Source organism: Phallusia mammillata, chromosome 3, assembly GCF_965637545.1.
Source record: "Phallusia mammillata chromosome 3, kaPhaMamm4.hap1.1, whole genome shotgun sequence".
Lineage (NCBI taxonomy): Eukaryota > Metazoa > Chordata > Ascidiacea > Phlebobranchia > Ascidiidae > Phallusia > Phallusia mammillata.
Window position 1 is genome coordinate 16,429,095 of NC_137254.1, and position 26,276 is coordinate 16,455,370.

At 36.5% G+C, this 26,276-nt stretch overlaps 5 protein-coding genes and 2 pseudogenes across 8 annotated transcripts; 5 read left to right on the forward strand and 2 right to left on the reverse strand.

Moving 5' to 3' along the window:
• The first annotated feature begins 3,100 nt into the window (after nt 1-3,100).
• LOC145220077 (uncharacterized) lies at nt 3,101-7,467 on the forward strand. The gene is made up of 8 exons (XM_080087372.1): nt 3,101-3,491; nt 5,517-5,701; nt 6,098-6,208; nt 6,264-6,329; nt 6,488-6,537; nt 7,008-7,072; nt 7,138-7,232; nt 7,319-7,467. The coding sequence occupies exons 2-8, from the start codon at nt 5,536-5,538 to the stop codon at nt 7,462-7,464; spliced, it is 699 nt and encodes a 232-aa protein (XP_079943498.1). The 5' UTR covers nt 3,101-3,491; nt 5,517-5,535; the 3' UTR covers nt 7,465-7,467.
• A 557-nt stretch (nt 7,468-8,024) lies between these two features.
• On the forward strand, nt 8,025-8,779 carry LOC145219696 (uncharacterized). The gene is made up of 3 exons (XM_080087022.1): nt 8,025-8,030; nt 8,122-8,367; nt 8,425-8,779. The coding sequence occupies exons 1-3, from the start codon at nt 8,025-8,027 to the stop codon at nt 8,503-8,505; spliced, it is 333 nt and encodes a 110-aa protein (XP_079943148.1). The 3' UTR covers nt 8,506-8,779.
• Nucleotides 8,780-8,898: 119 nt separating this feature from the next.
• On the reverse strand, nt 8,899-9,793 carry LOC145219697 (uncharacterized; annotated as a pseudogene).
• On the reverse strand, nt 9,704-12,668 carry LOC145218771 (uncharacterized). Of its 3 annotated transcripts, none has more exons than XM_080086173.1 (4): nt 10,465-12,668; nt 10,178-10,393; nt 10,051-10,090; nt 9,704-10,017 (listed from the first exon to the last, which is right to left on the reverse strand). In XM_080086173.1, exons 1-4 carry the CDS (start codon nt 10,554-10,556, stop codon nt 9,850-9,852), a joined length of 516 nt encoding a protein of 171 aa, XP_079942299.1. In that variant the 5' UTR covers nt 10,557-12,668; the 3' UTR covers nt 9,704-9,849. The 3 variants fall into 3 exon arrangements, 2 of the variants coding, with proteins under 2 accessions (XP_079942299.1, XP_079942298.1); XM_080086172.1 differs by having other exon boundaries at nt 10,051-10,132; XR_013857731.1 differs by lacking the exon at nt 9,704-10,017 and having other exon boundaries at nt 10,024-10,322.
• On the forward strand, nt 12,667-16,277 carry LOC145218770 (uncharacterized). 2 transcript variants are annotated; one of them, XM_080086171.1, is made up of 3 exons: nt 12,667-12,820; nt 12,878-14,698; nt 14,764-16,277. In XM_080086171.1, the coding sequence occupies exon 3, from the start codon at nt 14,764-14,766 to the stop codon at nt 16,204-16,206; it is 1,443 nt and encodes a 480-aa protein (XP_079942297.1). In that variant the 5' UTR covers nt 12,667-12,820; nt 12,878-14,698; the 3' UTR covers nt 16,207-16,277. The 2 variants fall into 2 exon arrangements, with proteins under 2 accessions (XP_079942297.1, XP_079942296.1); XM_080086170.1 differs by having other exon boundaries at nt 12,667-14,698.
• A 1,237-nt stretch (nt 16,278-17,514) lies between these two features.
• Nucleotides 17,515-18,698, forward strand: LOC145218646 (uncharacterized). Its single transcript, XM_080086053.1, has 2 exons — nt 17,515-18,413; nt 18,678-18,698. The coding sequence occupies exon 1, from the start codon at nt 17,525-17,527 to the stop codon at nt 18,170-18,172; it is 648 nt and encodes a 215-aa protein (XP_079942179.1). The 5' UTR covers nt 17,515-17,524; the 3' UTR covers nt 18,173-18,413; nt 18,678-18,698.
• Nucleotides 18,699-23,050: 4,352 nt separating this feature from the next.
• Nucleotides 23,051-25,693, forward strand: LOC145218645 (alpha-protein kinase 2-like; annotated as a pseudogene).
• The last annotated feature ends 583 nt before the right edge of the window (nt 25,694-26,276 follow it).

Sequence of the window (26,276 nt, forward strand, 5' to 3'; positions counted from 1 at the left end):
TTCTCTTTTTTTGTTATATATATGGACCTTACAAATTTGATCATTACTATGTTGGCACTTGCAGGTGAGGCAGCTTTTAATTACTTAGTAGACTCTGTTTTACTGTCTGAGGCAGCTGCCGTTGGGTTCGAGGAAGCTACCGCGGGCGCAATCAGCGCCGAAGACGTTGCAACTGTACAATCTGGAATTAGGACAGTACGATCTGCTGTTAATACCGCTAACACACTTTACGACGTAGGACGATCTGTACTTTCAATGAGCAAACGTGTACGCACCGACGTTGAAGAAGAACCAGAAGCAGATAAAAATCATGCTACCACAGGAGCGGAGAACGTTGTTAGCCTACATCATTCTCCATCGTCTGATTCAGTCGTTAGAAGATATTGGAAATAAGCGGCACATCAATTTATTACATGGCGTAGGCTTGGAACTACTTCAATCATTAAATCCAATATCACAGCCCTCGGATGGACTTTGGATCCCGCAACCTTCGAGTCCAGTTTACCAAGCCTCACCTCCTTATTCGGAAACATAAAAATTTTGAAAATGTACTGGGAATGCTTTCCACTATGCATGACTGGTTCTGGAAATGATTTGGCTGCACTTGCTGGCACTAATCCGCAGTTGTGGTTAAGAATTGCAGACACTGTGCAGGAACCAACTTCTGGAATATTTCATATTGGCGAAGACAATCCCTCAACAGATGATGACATGTTATTTTTCTCTAAATATACGGAAATGAACGCTGGTCGCGATAAATTTGTCATACCATTCGAACCAGTTGTTAGAAGAACCTTAGAAAGTGCTACTACTGCGTCTCACATCAGGACTACTACTCCTTATGAAACGTGGTTTGATTCACGAGATATAGCTAATGGTGGTGTATCTAGAAAAGTGTGTAGAGTGTACGTGAATACTCATAACTATGGTTTCGCTCCTGATGCCATACCAGAAGGTTTTACTGTCCAACTTAATTATGTTATGCATTGCCATGTACTACTACAACATTTACAAGCAGCATATTAATTACTACTTGTGTTTTTCAGGTATGATTTATTATAGAGGTACAATTTCTGACGTTTATCGTTATTTATCATTATTTGCAAGTAACAATGAATCTGAATCCCAATTCGCAAGACTGGTTCGCACCATTGTTATCGCCGGAACAATCAGAGAAAACCCAGCAGGCACTCGACGTCTTTTTCACGTATGTTTTTTAGTTGATTTTAGGTCGAGACGTCAAATCAACGTCATCTATCAAAATGTTCCATATTTCGACGGGAAAAAAACGTTGAGAAATGGTTTAAATCCCAACGTACATTTCATTAACGTTTTTTAAACGTCGTATGGACGTCGATTACCTAACGTTGAATTTAGGTCATTACTTTAACGTGCAATTAACGTTGAATTAAAGTAAAAAGCTGGACGTAGAATTAAAGTCTTTACTTCAACGTCTAAATAACGTTGAATTAAAGTAAAAAGCTAGACGTAGAATTAAAGTCTTTACTTCAACGACTAAATAACGTTGAATTGATGTAAAAAGCTGGACGTAGAATTAAAGTCTTTACTTCAACGTCTAAATCACGTTGAATTGATGTAAAAAGCTGGACGTAGAATTAAAGTCTTTACTTCAACGACTAAAGAACGTTGAATTGATGTAAAAAGCTGGACGTAGAATTAAAGTCTTTACTTCAACGACTAAATAACGTTGAATTGAAGTAAAAAGCTAGACGTAGAATTAAAGTCTTTACTTCAACGACTAAATAACGTTGAATTGAAGTAAAAAGCTGGACGTAGAATTAAAGTCTTTACTTCAACGTCTAAATAACGTTGAAATGAAGTAAAAAGCTGGACGTAGAATTAAAGTCTTTACTTCAACGACTAAAGAACGTTGAATTGATGTAAAAAGCTGGACGTAGAATTAAAGTCTTTACTTCAACGTTTAAATAACATTGAAATGAAGTAAAAAACCAGACGTAGAATTAAAGTCTTTGCTTCAACGTCTAAATAACGTTGAAAAAAAATAAAAAATTAGACGTGAAAATAAAGTCTTTACTTCAACGTCTAAATACCGTTGAAATGAAGTAAAAAACTAGACGTAGAATTAAAGTCTTTGCTTCAACGTCTAAATAACGTTGAAAAAAAATAAAAAATTAGACGTGAAAATAAAGTCTTTACTTCAACGTCTAAATACCGTTGAAATGAAGTAAAAAACCAGACGTAGAATTAAAGTCTTTACTTCAACGTTTAAATAACGTTGAAATGAAGTAAAAAAACAGACGTAGAATTAAAGTCTTTACTTCAACGTTTAAATAACGTTGAAATGAAGTAAAAAATTAGACGTGAAAATAAAGTCTTTACTTCAACGTCTAAATAACGTTAAATTAAAGCAAAACATTAGACGTAGAATTGTAGTCTTTACTTCAACGACTAGATAACGTTGAATTGAAGTAAAAAGCTGGACGTAGAATTAGAGTCTTTACTTCAACGTCTAAATAACGTTGAAAAAAAATAAAAAATTAGACGTGAAAATAAAGTCTTTACTTCAACGTCTAAATACCGTTGAATTGAAGTAAAAAACCAGACGTAGAATTAAAGTCTTTACTTCAACGTTTAAATAACGTTGAAATGAAGTAAAAAATTAGACGTGAAAATAAAGTCTTTACTTCAACGTCTAAATAACGTTGAATTAAAGTAAAAAACTGGACGCAGAATTAAAGGCTTTACTTCAACGTCTGTCGTTACTTCAACGTCTGAATAACGATAAATTAAAGTAGAAAAACTGGACATTGAAATAAAGTTTCACTACATTTTATGACATAAAATAGAGCTCAAAACAGTCGGAGAATTAAAGTTGGCATGTAATAATATAGATTACGTACGTTCTAACTCAAACGTACAAGAACATTTAAAAATGAAAAAAATATGATGAAAAATTAAAAACTTAACTCTAATTTCTTCAAAAAAATAGTATATTAGCGCGTGGCTGGTTTGTCAACAAATCATGATATCAGACAATCGCTGCCCTCATCATAATTTAAATAATTCAACCGTAATATTGCGAAATAGTTGTGAAGTCAAGCGTAGAAACGTCGGTATTTTAAGTAATGTATCTTAGTGAATCGGGTTAATTAATGTATTATTGGGTGTTTGATTGCTGTTTTATTGTTCTGTAACTCTGTTTGTGCAATATTATTTTATTTAACGCAATCTAGGACAAATTTGTTTCGTACCTCGTGCTGCGCAAGTGAATTCGTTAAGAAATGGCATACCACAGAAGATGGCGACATAAACAGAAAGTTATGGATGACCTTTTACTTTCGAGTGAATAGTCAACGGAGAGCTATGTTAGTCCAGCAAAACGACAGAAGGCAATAGTTGAATTAGATGATTTCCATTCGGACACTGGGGAGTCAGCATCAACATTTGATTGGGCAAGTGCAAGTAGTCTCAGTGTGTCAGAGGAATCAGACGATTGTGATGAACATGCTGTAAGTTGTTTAAATGTTCAAACTGAATCTTGCAGTAAAATTGGGCCAAAATTAGCTTCTTGGGCTGTTACTCATCAAATAACTACAACTGGATTAGGTGATCTGTTGGTAGTATTAAGAGAATTTGGGTTAGGAACACATGCACGGACTTGAAAAGTAGTTTAATCATAAACATTACTGCCAAGGTAGTGGTGTATATAGAATACATCGTGTAGACGTTTCGACAATCTCTGTTGCCATCATCAGTACATGTTTTCAATCAAGCTGTGGAACACGGTATATAAAGCACTAAGGAAAACAAAGAAAAGAAAGGGAAGCCAGATGTGTGAAGTGACGTCACAGACGATAACAGGGAACGACGTTTAGAACGGTGGCGTAGACGAAAAGATAAAAACCGGAGATATGGGTCAGGTGTTGAACAGACGCAAGGGCATGGAAACTGTGTCGATGTTGAGCTCGGGTTCATGCCTTTGAATAAAAAGCGATTCGAGAAACAACAGTCTCACGCGGTGTTGGTTTGCGTCCAAAATCTCCGGCTCGGCAAAATTAACTTTATGTGTCGGATTCGATAAAATGTTCCGGCACACTTCTGATTTTTGGTTCATGCGATGTTCTTTAATTCTTACAGCGAGATTTCGCCGCGTTTCCCCAATGTATGAAGCGCCGCAGTTGCAAACCAACCGGTAAACAACGTTAGTTCTTTTGATGTGTTCCTGGCGCTCTTTTATAGGAAAATGCCGTGAAAGTTTGTTCGTTTCATAGAATTAAAGAACATCGCATGGAGTATGATGAACTGCAAAATAATGGGGTCTACTGTCACAATAAGGTCATTAAAGTCAAAATCCATGCATTTATTTGTGATGTACCAGCACGTGCTTTTCTTAAATGCATTAAAAGCCACAATTCATATTATGCATGTGAAAGATGCACTATTAAAGGGACTTGGAAGTCAAGGGTTGTATACTCCTGTGCTGAAGAGGAACCACAAAAACGTACAAATGACCTATTTAATAAGTTTGTCTACCTTAACCACCAAAAAAGCTTAACTCCACTGATTGCCAGTGGAATTGGATGTGTCACAGAGTTTGCATTAGATTACATGCACCTTATATGTTTGGGTTTGGTTAGAAGAATGATTTTGTTTTGGAGAAAGGGTCTGCGCTGCTGTAGGCTATCTGCAAATCAACTTAGCCAAATTTCAGAGCAATTATGCATGTTAAATGGAAAGTTGCCTCGCGATTTTTCAAGACAACCCAGATCATTACTTGAGGTTGATCGATGGAAAGCTACAGAGTTTCGTACTTTTTTACTTTATACTGGACCAGCAATATTAAAAAATGTACTGGAACGTAAAGTGTTTCTAAATTTTGTGACAATTTCTGTTGCTGTTGGACTGTTATTGAATGAAGATGTTAACAGAATAAAAAATCTTCCATTTGCAAAAAGCCTGTGTTGTATGTTTGCAAATAATGCAACAAACATTTATGGTGAAACATTTGTTGTCTACAATGTTCATTGCATAAAACATTTAGCTGTTGATGTAAAACATTTTGGACAGTCTTTACACAATATATCTGCATTTCCATTTGAGAATTATTTACGTGTTGTAAAACATATGGTTAGAAATTCACATAATCCAGTTGTTCAGATTGCCAAACGATTGGATGATTTTGTTCTGCAAAGCCAGACACAGAGCTTCTCCATGCTTCTACAGATACAAGGGATAATTGTTTTCTGTTGCCAAAATCGAAAGAAGTTGTGTTTTTGAAACAGAAATGCTGTGATAGGTTTATTTGTGATGTCATTCCAACAAGCAAACTTAAAAGTTGGTTTCAAAACCCATGTTGTTCAATGAAATTAGACATATATTTTGCAAAATCTATTGCTCCCATTTGTCAAAAACAAGTTGTTGACAGTGTTTTACGTCATAAAATGATATGTATTTCTGTCTCAAGGGGGTTTCGTTTTTTTGCCAATGGTAAAATGTAAAATTACATCCATTTAATATTACAAATGTTTTTTTAGTCATAGCAGCAAGTAAAGTATGTCAGCATGGAAATTAGCTGTATGGAAAGAAGGAGATGTGGAGGAAGAAGGTGTCCTTCACTGGCCACCAAAAGGTCAAAATGCTGAAAAATTAAGGAAACAGCAGGCAATACCTGGACTGCATTGGCAGAAGTTTCTAGTCATAAAAGTAAAGTTTTCATCAGGTATTGGCACATTAAAACATAATTTGTTATTTTAATTTATCCTACTTGTCTCATCTCTGGCACTATTTTTTCCATTCTAGAAAAAGTTCCCCAGTGTAACTTAAAGTTGCCAAATAGGGGCATATTTTACTTTGTATAATAAAAATGTAAAAGTAGTCTAATTTTAATGGGAATCACCATAATAACCATATCATAGAAAGGAGTGGTGTCTTTACTTTAACCATGGCATGTGTTGCAAATGACCATTTGTTAACACAAAGAGGATATTATTAGCAAGTTTTTTCCCCTGCTTGTTTTATAAATTTAATTTGTGTTTGTTTAAAGTTTTAAGCAGACATTTTGTTTGAACCCTGTAAATAGAAATTAGCATGTTTTGAAATTTAACATCTTTGTTAGATAGCATCAAGGAGTGTGAAAGATACGATTATACAACCACGATGAAAGAATATTCGGACCCAGAACCGAAAAGAAATAGAACCAAGAAAACTTTTGAAGACTTTGTGCCATGTATATTTTATGCATTATGATTTGTAGTGTATTACCTGAATATAAATTTGCTCAGGTGACAGTAACTCAGACACGGAAGAACTAATTGAGAAAGATGAAGGTGATAAACAAGTCGAAAAAGGTGATTAAAACCAACTCGAAGTTGCTTCCTTTTTTCTGTTATTGCCATAAAGAATGCAATAATTTAATTATCAGAATGTCTGAAGCAAAATGTTATGCACAACAATAATATAGGTTGCCCATATTTTCTTAGAGTTTAAGTCATTGTGTTGTATTTAGATATTCATCTGCCAGAGCAGCGCAATAGGAAGAGGGCATGTCCAAGGAACGTAAGTCGCACTTACCTAGTTTATTCATGTTAGGATTGAAACCTTTAAAATTTGATGTATATCCAAGCATGTAGTGTGCACATGTCATTGTGTGCTCCTCTTAACTTTACATATATAGGATTTCAGAAGAGAGTGTTCAGCATGTTGCTCGATATAAAGGAAAGTATCACAAGTAATTCTAAAGCATCATCATGTGCAGAGCATGTCATACACAAACCACAGCAGATGCACACTTTAGATGAAGTTTATACGCTTGCAGGCAAAATAGAAGATCCAGAGCAGAGAAAAGAATTGGTATGATACACAACAGGAATTTAGTTTAAGAGCAGCATATTTACAGTATCTTCTCGTTTAGCTTCAAATCTTGTAACATTAAAAACTAATGCTGAAAAAAAATAGTTAATGTCAGTGAGTTTGTTGGTAATATTTAAAATGGTGATGGTTTTGTCAAGGTATATTTACAATTTCAGGTTTCACAGTTGAAGTTAATTGGTGGATACACAAAACGTGAGGCTGTCAACAAAACAATCAAATCGTAAGTAAATTAGAAATTGTATCATGTCATTTATCTATGTCAACAAATTTGTTTTGTGTTTTCAGATTGTTTTCAAATAGTCTCATGGCAAAAATGAATTTACGGGGAAACCATGGAAAGTTTGCTTTGGCAGACTCTCCATTTTTTGCAATAATTTTAGGTAAGCAGTACAATGCAGTTTTAAACAAAATATTGTTTAATATGGTTTTCGGCACAAAACTGTTTTTTGTGTTTTTTTTTTCAAAGAAAGCATACGCTGCAACCATCAAGATCTCAGTGAAGCAGAATTTACACGCAGAGCTGCAGCATATTTGAAGCACGCCCCTGCACGTAAAGGAGGCAAGAGTGATTCTGCAGAGGATTCATTCAATTCCTCATTTTCCTCTGCATAGCATGCCAATGAATGTTCTTTTTATTAAATCATAATGTTCTTTTTATTAAATCGTGTCTCCACGAACTAAAGTGCTTTGTTTTGCAGATGCTTTAGTAATAGCTACTATTGAGGTGCATGCAAAGACGTAGACCAGTGTCCGCCTGCTACACCAAAATGAAAGTTAATACGACGTTTCAATGATCGCAATTTACACCGAATAGAAAGGTTATTACGACGTCTTTTCCATGACATCTAATATACGTTGATAACATACACTTAATAGACGTAGATGCATGTTTGCATTCTACACCAAAAATCAACCTTAGGGCAACGTCTATTTACGGACGTTTAATATACGTTGATAATGTACGCGAAAAAGACGTAGAATTGTGTTTGTGTTCAACACCAAAAATCAACGTTATTGCGACGTCTATTTCATCACGTTTAATATACGTTGATAAATGTACGCGAAAAATACGTAGATGCAAGTTTGCATTCTACACCAAAAATCAACGTTATTGCGACGTCTATTTCATCACGTTTATTATACGTTGATAAATGTACGCGAAAAAGACGTAGATGCAAGTTTGCATTCTACACCAAATAACGCATCTAATTTCAACGTTGAAAAATCACACGTCTCGACCATAAAATATACGTCGAAAAAACGTGTTAGTGCCCGCTGGGAAGTGTGACAGAGAATTGTTCCGAAGAATTAAGCGACTTCGTAAACACCACAGTTCAAAGAAGCAGAAACTGGGCCTTTACAACCGATGTCATACTTCGGTTATATTTTGCAGAAGTGATAACACTTGAGGTGTTGGATGAGGGGTCCGGTTCAGCCACTCCATCAAGTGCATCAATGCTGTTCACATCAAAACCATCCAAAAAAAGGAAACGTTCTGATCAAGCGGAAATGGATGTAGGTGTATGTAAAAAAAAGTACATGCTTTTCGTAACATGTTTTATGTTGTTTCAGGAAAACGTTTACAACATGCTTTGCCGCAGAAGGAGAAATCAGAAGAGAAATCAAAGCAGCAAATACAGGGCAACAAAATGATAAGTTCACCAACTTTGGACAATTCGTGGCATCAAGCTTATGCTTTAATTGCCTTCATTTCTGAACATCTGCGAACACAACGATTAAGTTCGCAGTAAGAAGCAATTTTTTGTTTAATGTATAGTGTCTTTTGCACTTTTCTACAGTCTAGTTGTTTTCAATTTCATATACTCCTGGTGTTGTGTTACCTCTTTGTATTTTCTCTTCTGTATCATGTGTCCAAATTTTTTTGTGCAATGTATAGTGTCTTCAATTTTTATATGCTCGTTTGTACTTTTTTTATATTCCGAGTGTTAATTGTGTGTACTCATGGTGTTCTGTTACCTCATTACATTTTTTGTTCTGTATTATTAGCCAATGTTTTTGCTGTTTCTGGCTTTTCAAACACGAAAATGTGCAAAAGCTTTGTTTGTTTTCAAAAACAAAACAGTGAATGAAAATAACTAGGTTCATATGTAGCAAAGGTAAGGAAGGCAGAACAAGAAAAATATAAAACACAAACCTAATGCATCATTTACATTCTGTGGATAACAGCATTTTGCCATGGCAGTGCACCATTGTCAGAATTAAAATAGTCCTTGTATTGGTCACGGATAAAAGCAGCACCTCTGGTACATATATTTGTTCCCATTCTACCAAGAGATTGGAAATTTAAATAGCTGTGCATTTCTGATCTCCACTCCCCCAAAACCACATTACCCATTCGATCTTCCCTATCAACAAATGAAGATGTAACAATATGCATTACGAACATTTTGTCTGCTTTTGATCTGCAAAAAAAATGTGCAAACAACATGCAGCTTTTGTAAATGCCAAAAGTGTTTTTAATAACACGTATAGCCCGATAAAGTCTGTAATTACAAATACTTTTGTCAGCAGGCAAATTTTTTCCAGGATACGGTCGCATTAAGTTTTGGCGCAGTGGAAAGGCAGCATCACCGACAATACAATATGGTACACATACACTGGTGTTGGGCAAACATGCCTGACTGTACATGTTTAAATCCCCACTCGTAAATCTTTTATCAAATTGTGAATTGGCAAACACCCCACCATCACTATGTCTTCCTAAATCACCAATATCAATCATAGTAAAGCAATATTGTGCATCACATACTGCAAGCAAAACAATGCTATGTGAGCCTTTATAGTTAAAGAACTCAGATCCGGCACCTGCAGGTGCTTGAATGACAACACGTTTGCCATCAATTGTGTATTGAATGAAACAGCGACACAACAAGCCCACAGCTACAAGACACTTCGAATGACCGTAAAGGTTAAACTCACGCTTTTATATGGGCATGCGGCAAGGTCGTCACAAGGCGGGGCAATATACTTAATGCGTCACAAGGTGGCGCAATATACATTACAAATTGCACCTAAGCATATCGGAAAGTCCCACATTTCATTAAATTCTTGAGAATTTTTTCCACTCTTTTTTTCCATTTTCATTAAATTCTTCTTAAAATTTTTCCACTCTTGCTCAGTTGATGGTGGTTTGAGAACCTCCGGCATCAACACATCCCTAAGTGCTTCACAGGTCTCCAAAATAATGTTGTTGACTGTTGAGTGCCCGGCCCGGAAACTTAAAGAAATGGTGGACTGAGAATCACCAGTAGCAAGATACCTATTTCACAATATATGTTTACGTTTATAAGTATGTGCCATATACCTCAAGGTAATTGCAAGACGTTGTGCTGGTGAAATGCCTTTCCGGAAATGCGTGTCCTTCTTTGATATTAAATGTTCCACTTTGTGTAGCAACTCATAAAAAGTTGCTACATTCATGCGAAAGTATTTGTGAAAACTCTCCTCATCTGCATGTATATCAACCAAGTTAAAGTCTCCCAATATTTCTCGGTCTTGAAATATAGGCCGAACCCATTCCCTGCACAAGGTACACTTATGTCATGCAAATAACATGTTAGTTTGGGGGCATTAAATGGCAAACTTTATTACCTTCTTCGGCGACGGATCCTCATCCACATTACAACCAGCAGTATCATTTGCTGATTCAAAAGCAGTAGCAAAAGTAGGTCTAAATTGTTCATATTGTTGAGATATTTGTCTTAATAAATAAAAAACATTCATGATTATTTTATTCTTTACTGGGGTTTAATAACAAATTGTCCATATTCCTGAGATATTTGTCTTAATACATAAATAAACATGCATGATTATTTGATTCTTTACTGGGGTGGAGTTTAATATACTCCTTCTGTCAAGAACACTGTCTGTCTGTCAAGCACACTGACCCACTTTGTTTGGCTATAAGCGTCCAACAGCGCAAATAACGATGGACACATAAGTTATGAGCCATTACTTTTCGTGCCCTTTTGACTCTGGCAAAGCCTTTGTTCGGTACAAGATCGATTTCCTATCCCGCTGTGTTTGCAAGACAAAAACACTTCGTCGCCGCCTTGGCACAGCTAGTGTGAACGCCGTTTTTGCGTCAGACGTTGCGCGGAAAAAACGCGATCAACCGTTGCCGCCGCTAATCGCCAGCCGCCACCGTCAACCGCGTCTGGTATATTTTAGATTCTTAAACGAAAACGTGTACAGCTCAATCAAGATTTCCTTTTTAACTCGTTGATACATGTCACACCTATTGGCATTCTGAGTGTAATGTTAAATGAAGAAAGAGTAGTGTGGACTAAATCAAAAGCAAATTTTGGATGCTGGGAGCGAGTGTTACTTCAATGGACTGATAGTGATAATCCATATCATCTCAAGAGTCCAAAGGTAAGCATTTAATGACAAAATATTTTTTAATGCATTTGGAAAACCAACAACATAGTCAGTCCATTTTTGTTTTTTTCACATCTAAATCCAGTAAATCTAAATACCGTATTTGTTCGTATTCGCTTGATCAACTTCAAAAAGATGGTTACATTTTATCACAAAAAATGTGTGCATGTACTGTAAATTGTTGGAAAAACAAAATCATTAGAAGAAAAGGAGAAATGTACATGTCAAAATTGCCCAAAAAGTTATGTGGGGTTCATCATGATACTACCAAAATACAACATCCCAGTATTTGTGTGGACAACGAAAATGGAATTTTGCATTTGCGAAAACAAAAAGTAGGCTTGTAGCTCTATGTCTAAAAGAGCATTGAAAAAAGTTTGATCCTTTTTGCAGCAATCCAACCTGCATTGACTTAAGAAAGTCAGCAGGCACAGTCAACCTGTCTAGAATGTGAACATCTTGAGGCTGTTAGGTTAGGTGAGCCAAACAGAAAAATTTGGATCTGCAATATATGTTTAAAATACAGTAACTAAAACAAATAAATCTAATTTACTGTTTGTGGAAACATGCAAAGCTTGTTTTAAGTGAGGAAAAAAAGTACCACTTGTGGTATACATTTGGACTTGGGATATTTCTGAATAGACAATCTATTTTTCAGTTTATACACACAAAGGAATAATACAGCAAGTTGCAAAGATTAGGGGTAACCTTCGACTCTGAGACAGGGAAGTAAATCCACTTCATCAAAGCATTGTCATACATGAAACGATTTCTAAGTGGTACAGGGCACAATATCAGCATGAACTTTTTACAGAGAGCAAATCCTACACTGGAATGAGCCATTTTGAAAATCTTTTGAACATGGCTTATATCAATCCAGTATCGGCTTGTAATGAGCCATGTTTCTACTTGCACACTAAAAGTTTGTTGACTGAAAATGTTATGATTTTCAAAAATGGTTTTGGCTCATTTTTAGCCAAAAATTTTGTAAAGCATATATTTGAGTCAATGCTGACTCGTTGTTAAACAAAGTCAGCTATGTTTAGCCAATAGAAGACTCAACCTGAGCCAAATATTGATGTCAAAGTAAGCTAAAATGTTTATCTCAAAATGCGCCATACTTTGTTGTAAAGATCAAGCCCAAATGTCAATTTCAACATGAGCCAAAATGGTGATTACAATAGGAGACATAATTTAAAGTCGACATGAGCCAAAATGTTGATAATTTAATTAATTCACGTTTTACCAAAAACAGTTTTACACTTCAGCCAAAATTTTAAACTTGATCCAAACAGTATGTTTGTCAGACATTGAAAAAGTTATTTATGACAGCCTTTCACTCAGGCTATTTGGTAAAGGAACTTCTTATACGTCGGTTATTACGTCATAGATATATTTTCAGGGCACAAGCGGTTTATTTCCAGAAATTAAGTGTAACGTCACAATCGAATTATCTCTTTGTAAAACATATGGCACCAACGAAGAGAGTTACATGTACATGTGTGGAATTTTCAAATGACCCATTTTACCAAGAAATAAAAGAAAACAACGGTTTCAGCAAAAGTATGTAAGTAAATTTTACCATACATTGGTCATTTAAAAACCTAACGCGATGATGTTGCAGGACTTTACAAGTGTTCCTGGTAGTTTGTAGGATTCCATCCCTTCAACATAGACGGTTGGGCGAAAAAAAACAAAACGAGACCAAAAGGTCATGCAATGCTCATGAGTCTTCTGAAGTCAAAGAGAAGCGACTAAAGTTTATTTCTCTTATGAATGTGATGGCACAATTTATGATGTACACTCCAGATAAGTGAGGCAATTTGTACATTTGTGGTAAGTGCGGCATTGTACATTTGTACAAACACCAAAAGTTATTTTTTCTTTCATAAATTAAATTTAGTACATTTTTCTTTCCAAAATTATTATTTAGCAGTGCATTGAGAATTTAGCCCTTATCAAAAAGCTATTGGCAGAAGAACTTTACAGCGAAGATGAGGTGGAATGCCTTTATGAAGCTGAGTGTTGCACAATTTAGAATGGAAGAACTTAAGCAAATTTTTACTGCTCTCACTGATTTTTGGGGTAATGCTGTGGGCTTCCGAGTATGTATTTAATATTTGTAGCGATGGCCAAATTTTATCAAACGCATGTAATCAACTCTACCTGGTGTGTGTAAACTGCTTCGATGGACAATCCCAAACTACTGTAATGTTTGACAAAGTTTCTTTTATAAATGTGAGGTTTGATGCATCTCGACCTTACCTTTATTTGCTATCTTTAATTGCCACATACTTTGTTTTAAACCTGTCCGTATACAACGGCTGGGGTTTGGTATACTTTCATGACCACACGTCATACCTGCACATACACCAATGACCTTTACATATATGATCAACATAGGTCATAGTACGGATACGTCACGCACATAATGACGTCACATATTTTCCCTATCGCCTGACAAACATTTCCTACTTTATGAAATAACCATCGCAGAAAACTGAAAATTGATGTGTGACGTCATGTAAAAAACTACGTCAACCGGGTCACGTTAAGTATGTTATTCAATGGCTGCTACTCGCTTCCGCAAAACACCTCTCGCTCGCCGATCAGCTGCGTATGCTGACTTAGGTAGTGTTAGAGTTAGAACTAAGTTAAGTACGGAAAAGCCTATGTCGGGACCTGGTATACTTTCATGACCACAAATTCTCGACTTTGCTACAGCCAAAGTTGAGATCGCAGAAGGGCGACCGAGACATTGTTGGAAAGGCCTATCCTTCCTCTCCATCTTTTTGTATAATGGCGGCTAATCAAATAAACGTAAGGAAACTGGCGGGGATACGAGTTTCGCAGGATTTGGGTAAATCCATCGTTTTTTTTACGAGCGCATGGTTTGCTTTCTCGGCAGCAAACTTGCCCAAAATGTAGTTCAGTTATGGAAGAAAAAGGTTTGGGCGTCGGCCAAGGTCGATAGTTGTCCGATTGCTTTTGGCATGATATATATAGTTTTAAAAGTTTTTTTTTGGGATTTATTCGTTTGTGTTTAACAGGCATGCAGAAAAATAGTTTCGATCCGGAAAGGATCATTTTTGGAGAAAAGCCATCTCGACCTGCGTCAACTTGTGACACTAATGTATTTTGGGACATTAGATGTCGTCTCTCAAGACGTAATAATGGCAAAGGCATCAATATCAAAGGCCATTTGTGTTGATTGGTGCAATTTTCCTCGCGAAGTAAGCTTATTCAGTAGATAAAAGCTTTTATTGTAAACACCTTCGTTAGATTTGCACGCAGAATCTCCTGTCCAGGCCCAACGTGATTGGTGGAGTCGGGCGCTTTGTAGCCATTGGTATAACTTTGGCGGCACGTCGTAAACGCGGGTCCAATGCACAAGCGCGCCCAACACGGGAACAAGGATTTTTAGAGGCGTTGATCTACAGACCAAGTAAGACCTAAAACACCTGTATATTATTTGGCGAACAAACTCTTGTACAGGGAGTGTTTTTGCAGATGGTCCGACGTCGGGATCGTGCCACGCTCGAAAATGTATTTGTCCGCCACTTGGCACTATGGACGACAATCTGGTCAGATGAACTAGATGCAAAGTGTAGAGAACACGACAAACAATACGGGAAGCTTGGAAACAGTGCATACTGGCAATACAATACTGCAGACGACGATTTACTGCGAGATATTTCTCATCATACTGGCCCTGCTGCTGCAACTGTGCGCAATATATTTTTACTTAAAAAGGCGGTATTACCTCAGATGCCCAATCAAAAAAAGGATTGGGCAAGGCTTAAGAAGATCAATCGCAACAGACAACTTAAGAAGGCTGCTGCAGGAGAACCAAACACCTCCACCAACATACCAGCAGACGGAGCTATGAGGAAAAGAGGTTTTTCAGCAACGTCACCACCGACAAGTCAATTAGACGACATGGAACTCAATGATGGGGACAGTATGTACGACGATGAAGGAGGAGGAGGAGGCCCTCCTGCCAAACAAGCAAGGCTCGGACAAAGTGTCGCGGGGAACTCAGGCGGGGGAAGGTCTGGAACCCGTACCATGGCCATACCCAGAATGCACCCAACTAGTCCTACCTGTACCTACACCATGGTTACCAAGGGATTCATCTGGTTTTACAAGGGAGCACCGGAGACAAACTGGGCACCGTGGTACAACTGGCAGTCTACGACGTCGAGTGAAGGCGTTTCTTACCCGGCGATAGCAAACCAATCAATAGTCCACAGTGACGTCATATCAAGGCAGCTATGCCTAGGGAGGGACAGAGGATCAGTAGCAGCAAGAAGATGGAAAGTCTTTGGACCTCAAGGACTGACGTCATACAACAGTCTAAATGAAATAATAGCAACGGGAATGGGGTCGCAGTACGAGATGTTTAAGTGTGCCGACTGGAACATTGTACTGTGGCCAGCAGCATGCCTCAACAGGCAGGAAGATAGTGGGAGGACATTACCAATGGTGTACATGGACGTGGCGTGGGACACTGATAGCATGGTGTACGACAACAAATTCGACTTTGGACAAGTGGCAACTCACGTGTTCGATAGTGACAGTACAGAGTTTCCGCTTCAATCGTTTCCGAACATGACAAGATACCAGCTGGGTGATGACCACACGGTGATAAAAATTAAGTTCCTCCAAAGGGACACGCATACTACATGCATTGCAAGTTCTACATCAACAAATGACACGGCAACAACAATGGATGAAACACCGTGGTATGATGTCACACAAGGGAAACCACCATCGGGGAAACTAATGCATACTCAGATGCACATATACGAGGAATCAATCAAAAAGAATCTGTGTGCAGTAGCGTACAACAAGGAGGCGGCAGGAGCTGAAATATACGCAACAAAGACCGACAATTATATCACAATACCATATACCATGTCAGCCAAAGTCATATTGTGCAATCCACGTTAGTACCGGTACCACTTGAAATCAGTACCGATGATGTGGTACCGGTACTAACGAAAGTGTATATATGTTGTGTTTCGTTGCGTTTATTATCATTACAATATGTTCAGTGAACAACTACCTGCTTCGTCTACAGTGCAAAGTATAGCTAAGAACTTTTATAAATCTGATATAAACAAAACTGTTGCTGAAAATAACGCTACGTTGAAGTTATTTGAACAAGAGCTATTCGAAGTATACAAGGATGAATTTACCAGCAGAAGAAGACGCAAATTATCGCGCCCGAAAATGGGCCTTTACGACAGAGTCAGAGGTAGAGGGGATCCACCAAATCCCAAGTGGTGTGATCTACCTAGGGAATGCCGAGCGGGGCCAGTCCAACCAGGGCCACCGACATGGGCTATACATCGGTGTCAATCAGACTGGCAGTGGCAGGCCAACGCCGCTAACCAAGAAAAGTGTAACCCGGATCCTGACATCGATGGGCATAAACGTTCTGTATATCGCCCCTGTCAAGGACATGAATGCGTACATTCGTTATATGTACAAAAAGACAGCTATAATCCCACCAGAGCTAATAGAAAAAATATCGAACGAGCGAAACAAATATGGAAACCAAAGCAGGTGGCAGAAGATAGCAGAGGAGGTAGCCAACTCCTTTGATACAAAACCGAGCTGTAATGCCTTCAAGGAACGCCTCTTTGAGAAGGACTTCGCCTTCCCTGAAACGCTCGCAAAAAGAGCATATAACACCGTGAGCTTCGGGAAGGCGAACCGGAAAATGAAGAAGGCGTTCCGCAGGGTAAACAAGAAGAAATATGAGGAATGGTCTGTAAAAGATGGATGTAAGATCATTAACGACATCATTAACCAGGCCAAACAAATAGAGTGGAACGAGGGGAAGCTTAACACCTTCGAGCTGAAGATCGCTCTAGTGTGCGCAGCGCTAGAAGCGCGAAACGAGGAGCAGGACGGGATCCGTTTCGCACCCCACTTCTGTCTCCATGGGGCAGCAGGCAAGGGCAAGACCTTATTAGGTCAGTTCTTGTTCCCCATGGAGTATGCGAGTACCTTGACCAACGACTCGCAGGGAGTGGGGCGGATGGCGCTGCGCCACAAACATAAGGTGTTAAAGATAGATGATGCGGGGTCAAGTTTTTTCAACAATGACGCGCTCATCTCAGCAGTTAAATTCATGTATCACTCTAACTGGAGTGCGAAGACCCATGGAGATCGCCAAGACAACAAGGCGACATGTGCGTATATAACAACAAATACGAAGAATCCTATGATCAAATTGGCAAGTCTTGGCGATCTCCAGCCTATGAAACGGAGGTTTATTCAGGCAATGTGGCCGGAGGATGCGGCAAATCCAGAGACAGGGTCTCAAAAGGAAATTAAAGGCTCAAGGACAAATGAGATCATGATCGAGTTGGCAAAAGAGGTAATGGTGGAATTGTTGCAGGAGAGGCCAATTGATGAGGACATAGTCAAAATGGCGGACTATATAAACAATGTTGTTGATGAATTTAATGCTGCGAGCAGCGATGATGAAAGTGATGACGAAGCAAACACCAGTACCAGTTCACCGGTACAAAAAAGGAAAATGGTACAAGAAGACGCAGTACCACAAAAAAAGAAAAAACAGGACGATGACGAATTAGTCACAAGATTCGGGGATACATTTAACCCTATGCGTCACACATATGATCCAGCAATACCACCGAAGACAAGGAAACAATACAATGAAGACATGGCGAAGTACGAAGACCCAAAGACGAGGGAGGCGGCTCAAGAAGAAGACCGAAGAGTCTTGGAAAGTATTATAATGCCACCAGAATGGATTGACAACGGGAGGAGATGCGAGCATCGTGGAATGGATGCACAATGTTTTTGTGACGTAGAGAGCTTGTCAACAAATGCAAGCGATGATATTCTAATGCAAGCATTAGAAGAAGCTGGAATTATGTAGTACCAGTACCACAAAAGACAAGTTCTTAGTACCACCTATCTAGTAAATTATTTTTATTGACGCGTTTTTTTGCTATGTAGTTACTGTGATATCTATTTGCAGGTTTGCCACAACAGTACCAGAACTGTCAATCATCCTTATCATTTTGTAACTCCAGCCGGAGTACACACTAACGATATTCAAAGTTTGTGGGGTAATTGCAAACGGAAGTTTAAGCGCATAAACGGGGGGGACATTCAAGGTATGGTTAAGGAGCCGATGGAAGCAAAGAAAGATTGGCCTAATTATGCATGTGAAATTTTGTGTCAATCAAGATGCTTGCAATTATTTATTAGTAAGAGAAACATTAAGTATTGACGGGCAGTATTTAATTGGGTTGTGTTTGGACACATATAATCGCTGTTTAAAGCTGGCCTAACTACTGATGAAGAATATGTAACTGATTCTGAAAACCGAGCTACCCCTCCCCCCTCTGATAACAAGTAGTTTATACTTCTATTTACAGGTAGTTGACCGCATACAATATGGGTGGAATTCACCAAGTAAGATTAACTTAATCTGGATTAGGGCTTAATCTAGGATTAAGCACCTGGATTAGTTGGTAATCACCAACCAGGATTAAACCGAGACTAGTTAATCGGTACTTTAATCCAGATTAAATTCCTAATCCCCGATTATGCTGAGTCATGGTCTTGGCCGCATGGGTTTTGGACTTGCTTAAATGATGTTTTTACTTGTATGAAGGTTTAAAACCGCGTGTTTTAGAATTTTAAACACTTCTAGGCGCTTTGGTATGCATACTTACAAGCTATTTAATGTGATTTGTGTGCTTATTAATTTTGTATGTTTGGCACATAGTTTTTAAATACTGTTTTGTTTTGTTAGCAAGCAACAACAACCAAATATGCCTCGAACAACTAATTTCAGTTTATTAGAAAAAGATTTATTGCTTTCCCTCATTGAAACATATAAAGATGTAATAGAAAGCAAAAAGTCAGACCATCTCACCAAAGGTCAAAAAGATTATGCTTGGAAGGATATAACTCAAGATTTCAACAGCAATTCTTTCAGTCAAACCAGGTCAATTGATCAGTTAAAATTGCTGTGGAAAAACTTAAAGGCAACAAGCAAGAAAAATGCAGCTTATGTAAGAAGGGAACGAGCAGCAACTGGAGGTGGACCACCACCTACACCTACCGATAGCACTTCAGAACGAGTGGAAGGTTCAGTTTTAGTTTAAACACACTTCATCATCACCTATCATTTTCATCCAGACCACTCATTTCACTCATGTAAATTTTAAGTAAATTATTTGAACTGGTAAAAAGTATTGTTTTACAGCTCTAATATCTCCAGTTATAAATCCTTTACCAAATGAGTTTGATGATGATGCTGTGTTAGATTTAACTGGTTGCTCAGAGATGGAAAACTCTAGCTCAGGTGATTGTTGGTATTCTGTTTTTTTTCTATTCTAATGAAACAACCTTTGTATCCATTTTGTAGCATCAGTGGCATCAACAAGATCTGGCACCCCAAAACCAGAAGTGGTTTTGATAGTTGAAAGTACAAAAAAGTCAAAAGAAGAACAACTACATGATAAAAAAATTCGTTTGTTGGATTTGGAAATGGAACATCGTATGAAGAACATGACATCAAGATGCAAATCTTTAACCAGAAATTAAAGAAATTCAAATCAGAATAAACCTTTTTGGCATTTTGTTTTATTTGTTCACTAACCATGTTTAAAATGCACTTTTTTCACATTGTTCTTTTCTGTTCATTACTTGACAACAATATGACCAATTACTAGTTAACTACTGAAGGGTTTTAACTTTTTTTTCCTAAATTGAATCTGGTAAGTCAAAACCAAAAGTAGTGCTATATTAGGAACAAAGCAGTAAATGGCCAAACAACTTTATGTCACTTTATTCACACTTTTGTTCAGTTCTTTGCATATATTATTAATGCACTGTTTTATATACTAACTAAACACTGTTCTTTTCTATTCATCACTTAACAATAATTTACCTTCTTTTTCAGATATTTGTATTATAACCATCAAAAATTTTCTGTAATAATATGAGTCCGTAACACATTGCCAGCAATAGATGGTTCCTGGTTGAGAATACTGTTGAAACTAACTTCCTCAGGATCATCGAATTCCTCCAGCAGCTCTCCTCTTCTTACAGCATAGTTGTGCAAACATGCTGTAGCAACTATTATGGTTAGTGTATTGTGAATGTCTGTTCTTAATGGTATTCTTAAACAGCGAAAGCGTTGTTTCCACACCCCAAATGTACGCTCAATTTTTGTTGGGGTTGCAATATGTGAGCGATTATAATTTCTCTCCTTCTGGCTACTGGGGTTTAGTAATGGTGTCATCATGTATTTTCTGCAAGAATATCCACCATCTTCAAGCATTAAACCTTCAATAATACAATGTTCAAGCTGGTAACACAAATGGCTGTTGTCAAATATCCTGCTGTCATAGAACCAGGCCAACGGCAAACAAAATTGGTAAACAGCATGTCTGGATCACACACACACAGCCTGTACATTAATGGAAAAGAAGCCTTTTCTATTTCGATATATTTCTGCATTTTCTCCCCCAGGTGATGCAATCGGAATATGGGAACAATTGATTGCTCCAATAACATTGGGAAAACCTGCTACTGCATGAAATTTCACCTTTACGTCTGGTATTTCCTCATTTGATGGAAAGTGAATGAATAGTTTGTGTTGTTTAGCAATTGCTCTTGACACTCTGTGAATAATGCGACATGAAGATGATTGACTGATGCCTATGAGATCTCCATCAGTTTTTTGAAAATGTCCAGTTGCAAAAAATCGCAATGCTGTACAGATCTGCAAAATGGGTGGAATGTAGTTGTTTTTTGTTGTTGCACAGACAAGGGGCGGCATTACGAACACATCTCGCTAAGTTTAGCGAGCTCGGTATTGACGCACGACCTCGTTAAGTTGAGATTTGGTATTACGAACCCCCGGCTCGCTAACCGGAACTCGCTAAACTCCTCGCTAACTAACGAGGACCTCAGACCACTCGCTAACGCTAAATTGTTGTTGACAAAGCCACACAGTCACGTCGAAAATCAATTGTGGCTACGTATTTTGTTGGTAAAAGTTTGTACAAACGAAGAAAAATCGCAAATGTCGGTTTTAATTTAATTTTAAAATGGAGTTTGCGAAGAATAACTGTATTGGATTGATGCCATCAATTCACGAGGATTTACACATTTTCCAGTTAAAATAAGTTGCAAAACTTCCGGTAAAAAGTATCTGATGCTGGAAGAACAAGTCCTTATTATATACTTCCTTAAGAAATCTAATTTGGTTAAACACAACATTTAAGCTATTGTACTAACCGTCCGTGTGGTAGTGACTCAAAGTTGTTTACACCCTCCATATTTTCTTTCAACACTCTAGCTATAAGATGCACGTGTCAAGATAGGTTGTTTTTATTGATCACAGTAGTTATTTTGTGTTAAATTGATAACATTGTCATGTATTTTTTAAAATACTTGACCGTTTTGTAATGTGTCTCAAATTTCTGCCTGCAAACACTGCCATTAGGGAACCGCCGCAACAAATGTAATGATCTGCATGACAATATTGCCAGATACTGAAGTGATTCCATTTTAATAACATGATTATTCAAACAGCATGTACTTGTGTTTATTAGAAACAAACAGTGACAGTGTAGCATTACATGAATAAAATTGAAATGAAAGAATCGAGAAAACAAATAAAACACAAAAACTTTGAACAAATTGACAATTAAATTGTTCTAAATTACCATGTGAGGTGGGTAATAGACAGAAACACTAATGCACATAATACAAACACCATGTACAGTATTAACACTGTACTTTTTTCAGCATTACAGCAGTATGGTGGCCCATCGTTGTCAAATAGTTTTGCATGAAAAAAAATCGTTTCAATTTAAAATCGTTTTCATTTTAAAATCAATTTCATTTTAAAATCAATTTCATTTTAAAATCAATTTCATTTTAAAATCAATTTCATTTTAAAATCAATTTCATTTTAAAATCATTTTCATTTTAAATTCAATTTCATTTTAAAATCAATTCCATTTTAAATTCAATTTCATTTTAAAATCAATTCCATTTTAAAATCAATTTCATTTTAAAATCAATTTCATTTTAAAATCAATTTCATTTTAAAATCAATTTCATTTTAAAATCAATTTCATTTTAAAATCATTTTCATTTTAAATTCAATTTCATTTTAAAATCAATTCCATTTTAAATTTAATTTCATTTTAAAATCAATTTCATTTTAAAATCAATTTCATTTTAAAATCAATTTCATTTTAAATTCAATTTCATTTTAAAAACGGTTTCATTTTAAATTCAATTTCATTTTAAAATCAATTTCATTTTAAATTCAATTTCATTTTAAAAACGGTTTCATTTTAAATTCAATTTCATTTTAAAATCAATTTCATTTTAAAATCAATTTCATTTCAAAATCAATTTCATTTTAAAATCAATTTCATTTTAAAATCAATTTCATTTTAAAATCAATTTCATTTTAAAAACGTTTTCATTTTAAAATCAATTTCATTTTAAAATCAATTCCATTTTAAATTTAATTTCATTTTAAAATCAATTTCATTTTAAAATCAATTTCATTTTAAAATCAATTTCATTTTAAATTCAATTTCATTTTAAAAACGGTTTCATTTTAAATTCAATTTCATTTTAAAATCAATTTCATTTTAAATTCAATTTCATTTTAAAAACGGTTTCATTTTAAATTCAATTTCATTTTAAAATCAATTTCATTTTAAAATCAATTTCATTTCAAAATCAATTTCATTTTAAAATCAATTTCATTTTAAAATCAATTTCATTTTAAAATCAATTTCATTTTAAAAACGTTTTCATTTTAAAATCAATTTCATTTTAAAATCAATTTCAAAATGAAAATCCTCGTGTGGCCCATCGTTGTCAAACCTATAGTTAAGCATAGCGCAGTGGCCCATCGTTTTTAACAACAACAAAAAAATTCAAAATGAAAATCCTCGTGTGGCCCATCGTTGTCAAACCTATAGTTAAGCATAGCGCAGTGGCCCATCGTTGTCAACAAAAAAACAAAAAATTCAAAATGAAAATCCTCGTGTGGCCCATCGTTGTCAAACCTATAGTTAAGCATAGCGCAGTGGCCCATCGTTGTCAAACATAAAAATCATATACACGTACAGTACATAAGCACGTGATGTTTAACTCATTCGATTACCGGCAAACGTAGCGTGGAGCCCTAAAGAATGTAAAGATGATCTTTCACGAAATAGATAGTATGTTACTGAGTGTTAACTTATATTTTTAGCGATTTGTAGAAAACAAAGACCACAAACTTGTGGTAATAGACATAAGTTTGTGGCGTTTTACCGATGTTTTGCTTTCATGGACGCTAGGGCAAGTACAGTCTGCTGCATGATGTATAAACTAGCTTCTATTTTTGTTTTTATTTATTTTGTTTACAATGTTTGGCAGAAACACAACTTTTACAAAAAAAATTATTTGCTAAATTTGATATGAAGCAAAAAGAGACTTGGGAACAGTTGCTCGGGTAGCAGTTAAACTAAAAAGAAAGAAACCTGAAAAAATGCGACTTCAAAAATTATGGTTAAAAAAATGGCCAGTGTGCCACCAGGTAGATTAAAAAAGTTCGAACCAATGGATACCCGGGACTTTGTTCCATACCACAGCAGTGAACCTTCTCTTGATAGCATTGAAAAAGCTTGTGATGAATTTTATAATCATCCATCTGGATCTTGTGATGTTTTGGCATCCGAAAGAGGGCCATCTTGTTCTCGGATTGAGCAGGTGAAGGGTAAAAAGTTTTTTCATGAATCGATTTTTAGCCATTTCTGAGCAAGCAAATGTATCTAAAACATGTGCAAGCAAATCTACTAACCACAATGACAATGACTTTCAAAAGATACCCTTAATCAATCCACCATCCATCTCAATCAACAAACTATTAAGAGCTGGAAAGCTTGTCAGGTCAGTGCCAAAAAATCGAGTTATACTAATCAAAGATGAATTTATGTTGCAAAATTTAGATTGGTTTCAACACCCACCTGATTCTTTTGATGTTGAAGAAAATCAGTTTTCCCATGGAGCATTTAGAGATACAAGGCATTTTGTGTCAAACAACGCCAACATAAACAGCAAGAATGCTGCGTTTTAAAAACTTATCGCAAAGAAGCAAAAGACACTGTAACAAATGATTTGAGCTTGACCCTCGAAGCACATGCAAAAAAGCAGGTGCAGATGCACAGTGTAGCTAAAGCTGTTACTGAAAAATTTAGATCACTAGCACCTCCTGATTTTGAGGAAACATTTGAGTACAAAACAGTTTTTTATACAACATACAAAGGAAAGGCTGCTACTGTTGAACCATATGTAGAAGGAAAGTTTACCAAATATGTCAACAGCACTGGTGAAGTCCAAAGGGACAGTGTTGAAGTTGTTGAGAAGGCAGAATACTTGGTGCATTATAGTTATAATACTCGAACAAAAGCTTCATGCTTTTAGATGTCCAAGGCACAGGTTTTCAGCTTTATGATCTTGAAGTAGCAACAAAGGATCTGTTTTGTAAAAAGTGACAGTACAGAAATTATGTTTTGTGCTGGAAATCTTTCAGCAATTGCTATTGATGAATTTGTTAGCAACCATCATTGCAACAAGTATTGTAAGTTAATGAATCTTACCCAGGTTCACTGCTAACCTCTGTTTTGCCAAGTTTGTTGTGACCCATGAAAAGGGACCTTAAAAGCTATGCTTGGAGTTTATTCATCAGAGCACAAAAAGCTGAAATTCAACTTCCATGTGTAGTGCCTAATCATATGTTTTCATTTCCAGAAAAGTATGGTGCAAGGAAAAAAGGCCTATCTTGAACAAAAGATGACTTAAAAGATATGGCAAGAATGTCTGGTGTGCTGGAATGTCCAGATTATTGGCCTACAAATGATTTTGTTAAAAGATGCAAAAACATGCTCAGCCACCCTGAAGATATAGAATCCTGTGATGCTTCTTCTGCTTACTTATTTCTTAGAGAAAAGTTCCAAGAACTTCCTAATGTGCATTAAATAGTTTGGATTTGACATGTCAACTAACATTAAAATGCTTTTATCACTGGTGCTGTTATGTTGTATTTTGGGATAAAGGATAAATTTTTGTATCTTAAAGTGACATTTTTTGAGTGTTTTTTTTTCTATAAACTGACAAGCGTAAAGAGCTTTTTTTTTTTTTTGTTCACACAAAATGAGAAATTTTTATTGATTCCAATAAAACATGGCAACAGTACATTGATTAGAATATAATAACAGCAATATCATCTGTCAGAATAGTTGTGGTCAGCAGGCAATTTAAAATTTTGATTGTTACTTCAGGGATGCAAAATTAGGCAGACAAATACTACACAGGCACATGTAATAGTCAGCATTCGGCTTTTCCATTGAGGAACTTATACCTGTATAAATAATGATGTTGGTATTCATAAAGGCCATCAATCATGCAGGTACCATTACTTTATCAAAACAATTATGGACTAGCAATTATCGAAAAGTGTTTTTAATTCGTATTATTTCGACGGTTTTATTGGCTTGACTACCAAATGGTCTTCCAATCCTTTAACTTTCATATGTGCAACTATGGGTGGTGTCTAAAATTACGAGCCCGCCTAGCCCACTTAGTTGTGGACTAAACAGGGGTTAAACTAGCTCTTATCAGATAAAACAAGGCTAACGGGACTAAACAGAGGCTAAGTGGGCTTCTGACAAATCTTGTGTGCAGTTTTAGACGTTACAGAAACGTCAGTGTACAAAATACGGTGTATCCAAAATATACAGGATGGCTTGATGCACGTTTAAATCGCTTTTTTGCGTGGCTCGATGTACCTTTATCGATCCAAGCGTTGATATTACTGCACCAAGTAATCCTGTATATTATAGATGCACCCTACAAAAAAGTTGTGCATGGCATAATTTTACTTTTGTCACTGCTGGCAGCATAGCATGGATTTTGAGGTGTAGGTTACTGTAGTTGTACTTTGT

What these genes read in the sequence shown, in the direction of transcription:
- LOC145220077 (XM_080087372.1), top strand. Translation starts at nt 5,536, where the DNA reads ATGTCAGCATGGAAATTAGCTGTATGGAAAGAAGGAGATGTGGAGGAA. An exon ending in TTTTGAAGACTTTGTGCCAT is followed by an intron (nt 6,209 to 6,263) that starts GTATATTTTATG and finishes AAATTTGCTCAG; the next exon opens with GTGACAGTAACTCAGACACG. An exon ending in ATTTTTTGCAATAATTTTAG is followed by an intron (nt 7,233 to 7,318) that starts GTAAGCAGTACA and finishes TTTTTTTCAAAG; the next exon opens with AAAGCATACGCTGCAACCAT.
- LOC145219696 (XM_080087022.1), top strand. An exon ending in CTGATCAAGCGGAAATGGAT is followed by an intron (nt 8,368 to 8,424) that starts GTAGGTGTATGT and finishes ATGTTGTTTCAG; the next exon opens with GAAAACGTTTACAACATGCT.
- LOC145218771 (XM_080086172.1), bottom strand. Translation starts at nt 10,556, where the DNA reads ATGAACAATTTAGACCTACTTTTGCTACTGCTTTTGAATCAGCAAATG. An exon ending in AGGATCCGTCGCCGAAGAAG is followed by an intron (nt 10,394 to 10,464) that starts GTAATAAAGTTT and finishes TACCTTGTGCAG; the next exon opens with GGAATGGGTTCGGCCTATAT. An exon ending in CAGTCAACAACATTATTTTG is followed by an intron (nt 10,018 to 10,050) that starts GAGACCTGTGAA and finishes GATGTGTTGATG; the next exon opens with CCGGAGGTTCTCAAACCACC.
- LOC145218770 (XM_080086170.1), top strand. Translation starts at nt 14,764, where the DNA reads ATGGTCCGACGTCGGGATCGTGCCACGCTCGAAAATGTATTTGTCCGC.
- LOC145218646 (XM_080086053.1), top strand. Translation starts at nt 17,525, where the DNA reads ATGAAACGGAGGTTTATTCAGGCAATGTGGCCGGAGGATGCGGCAAAT.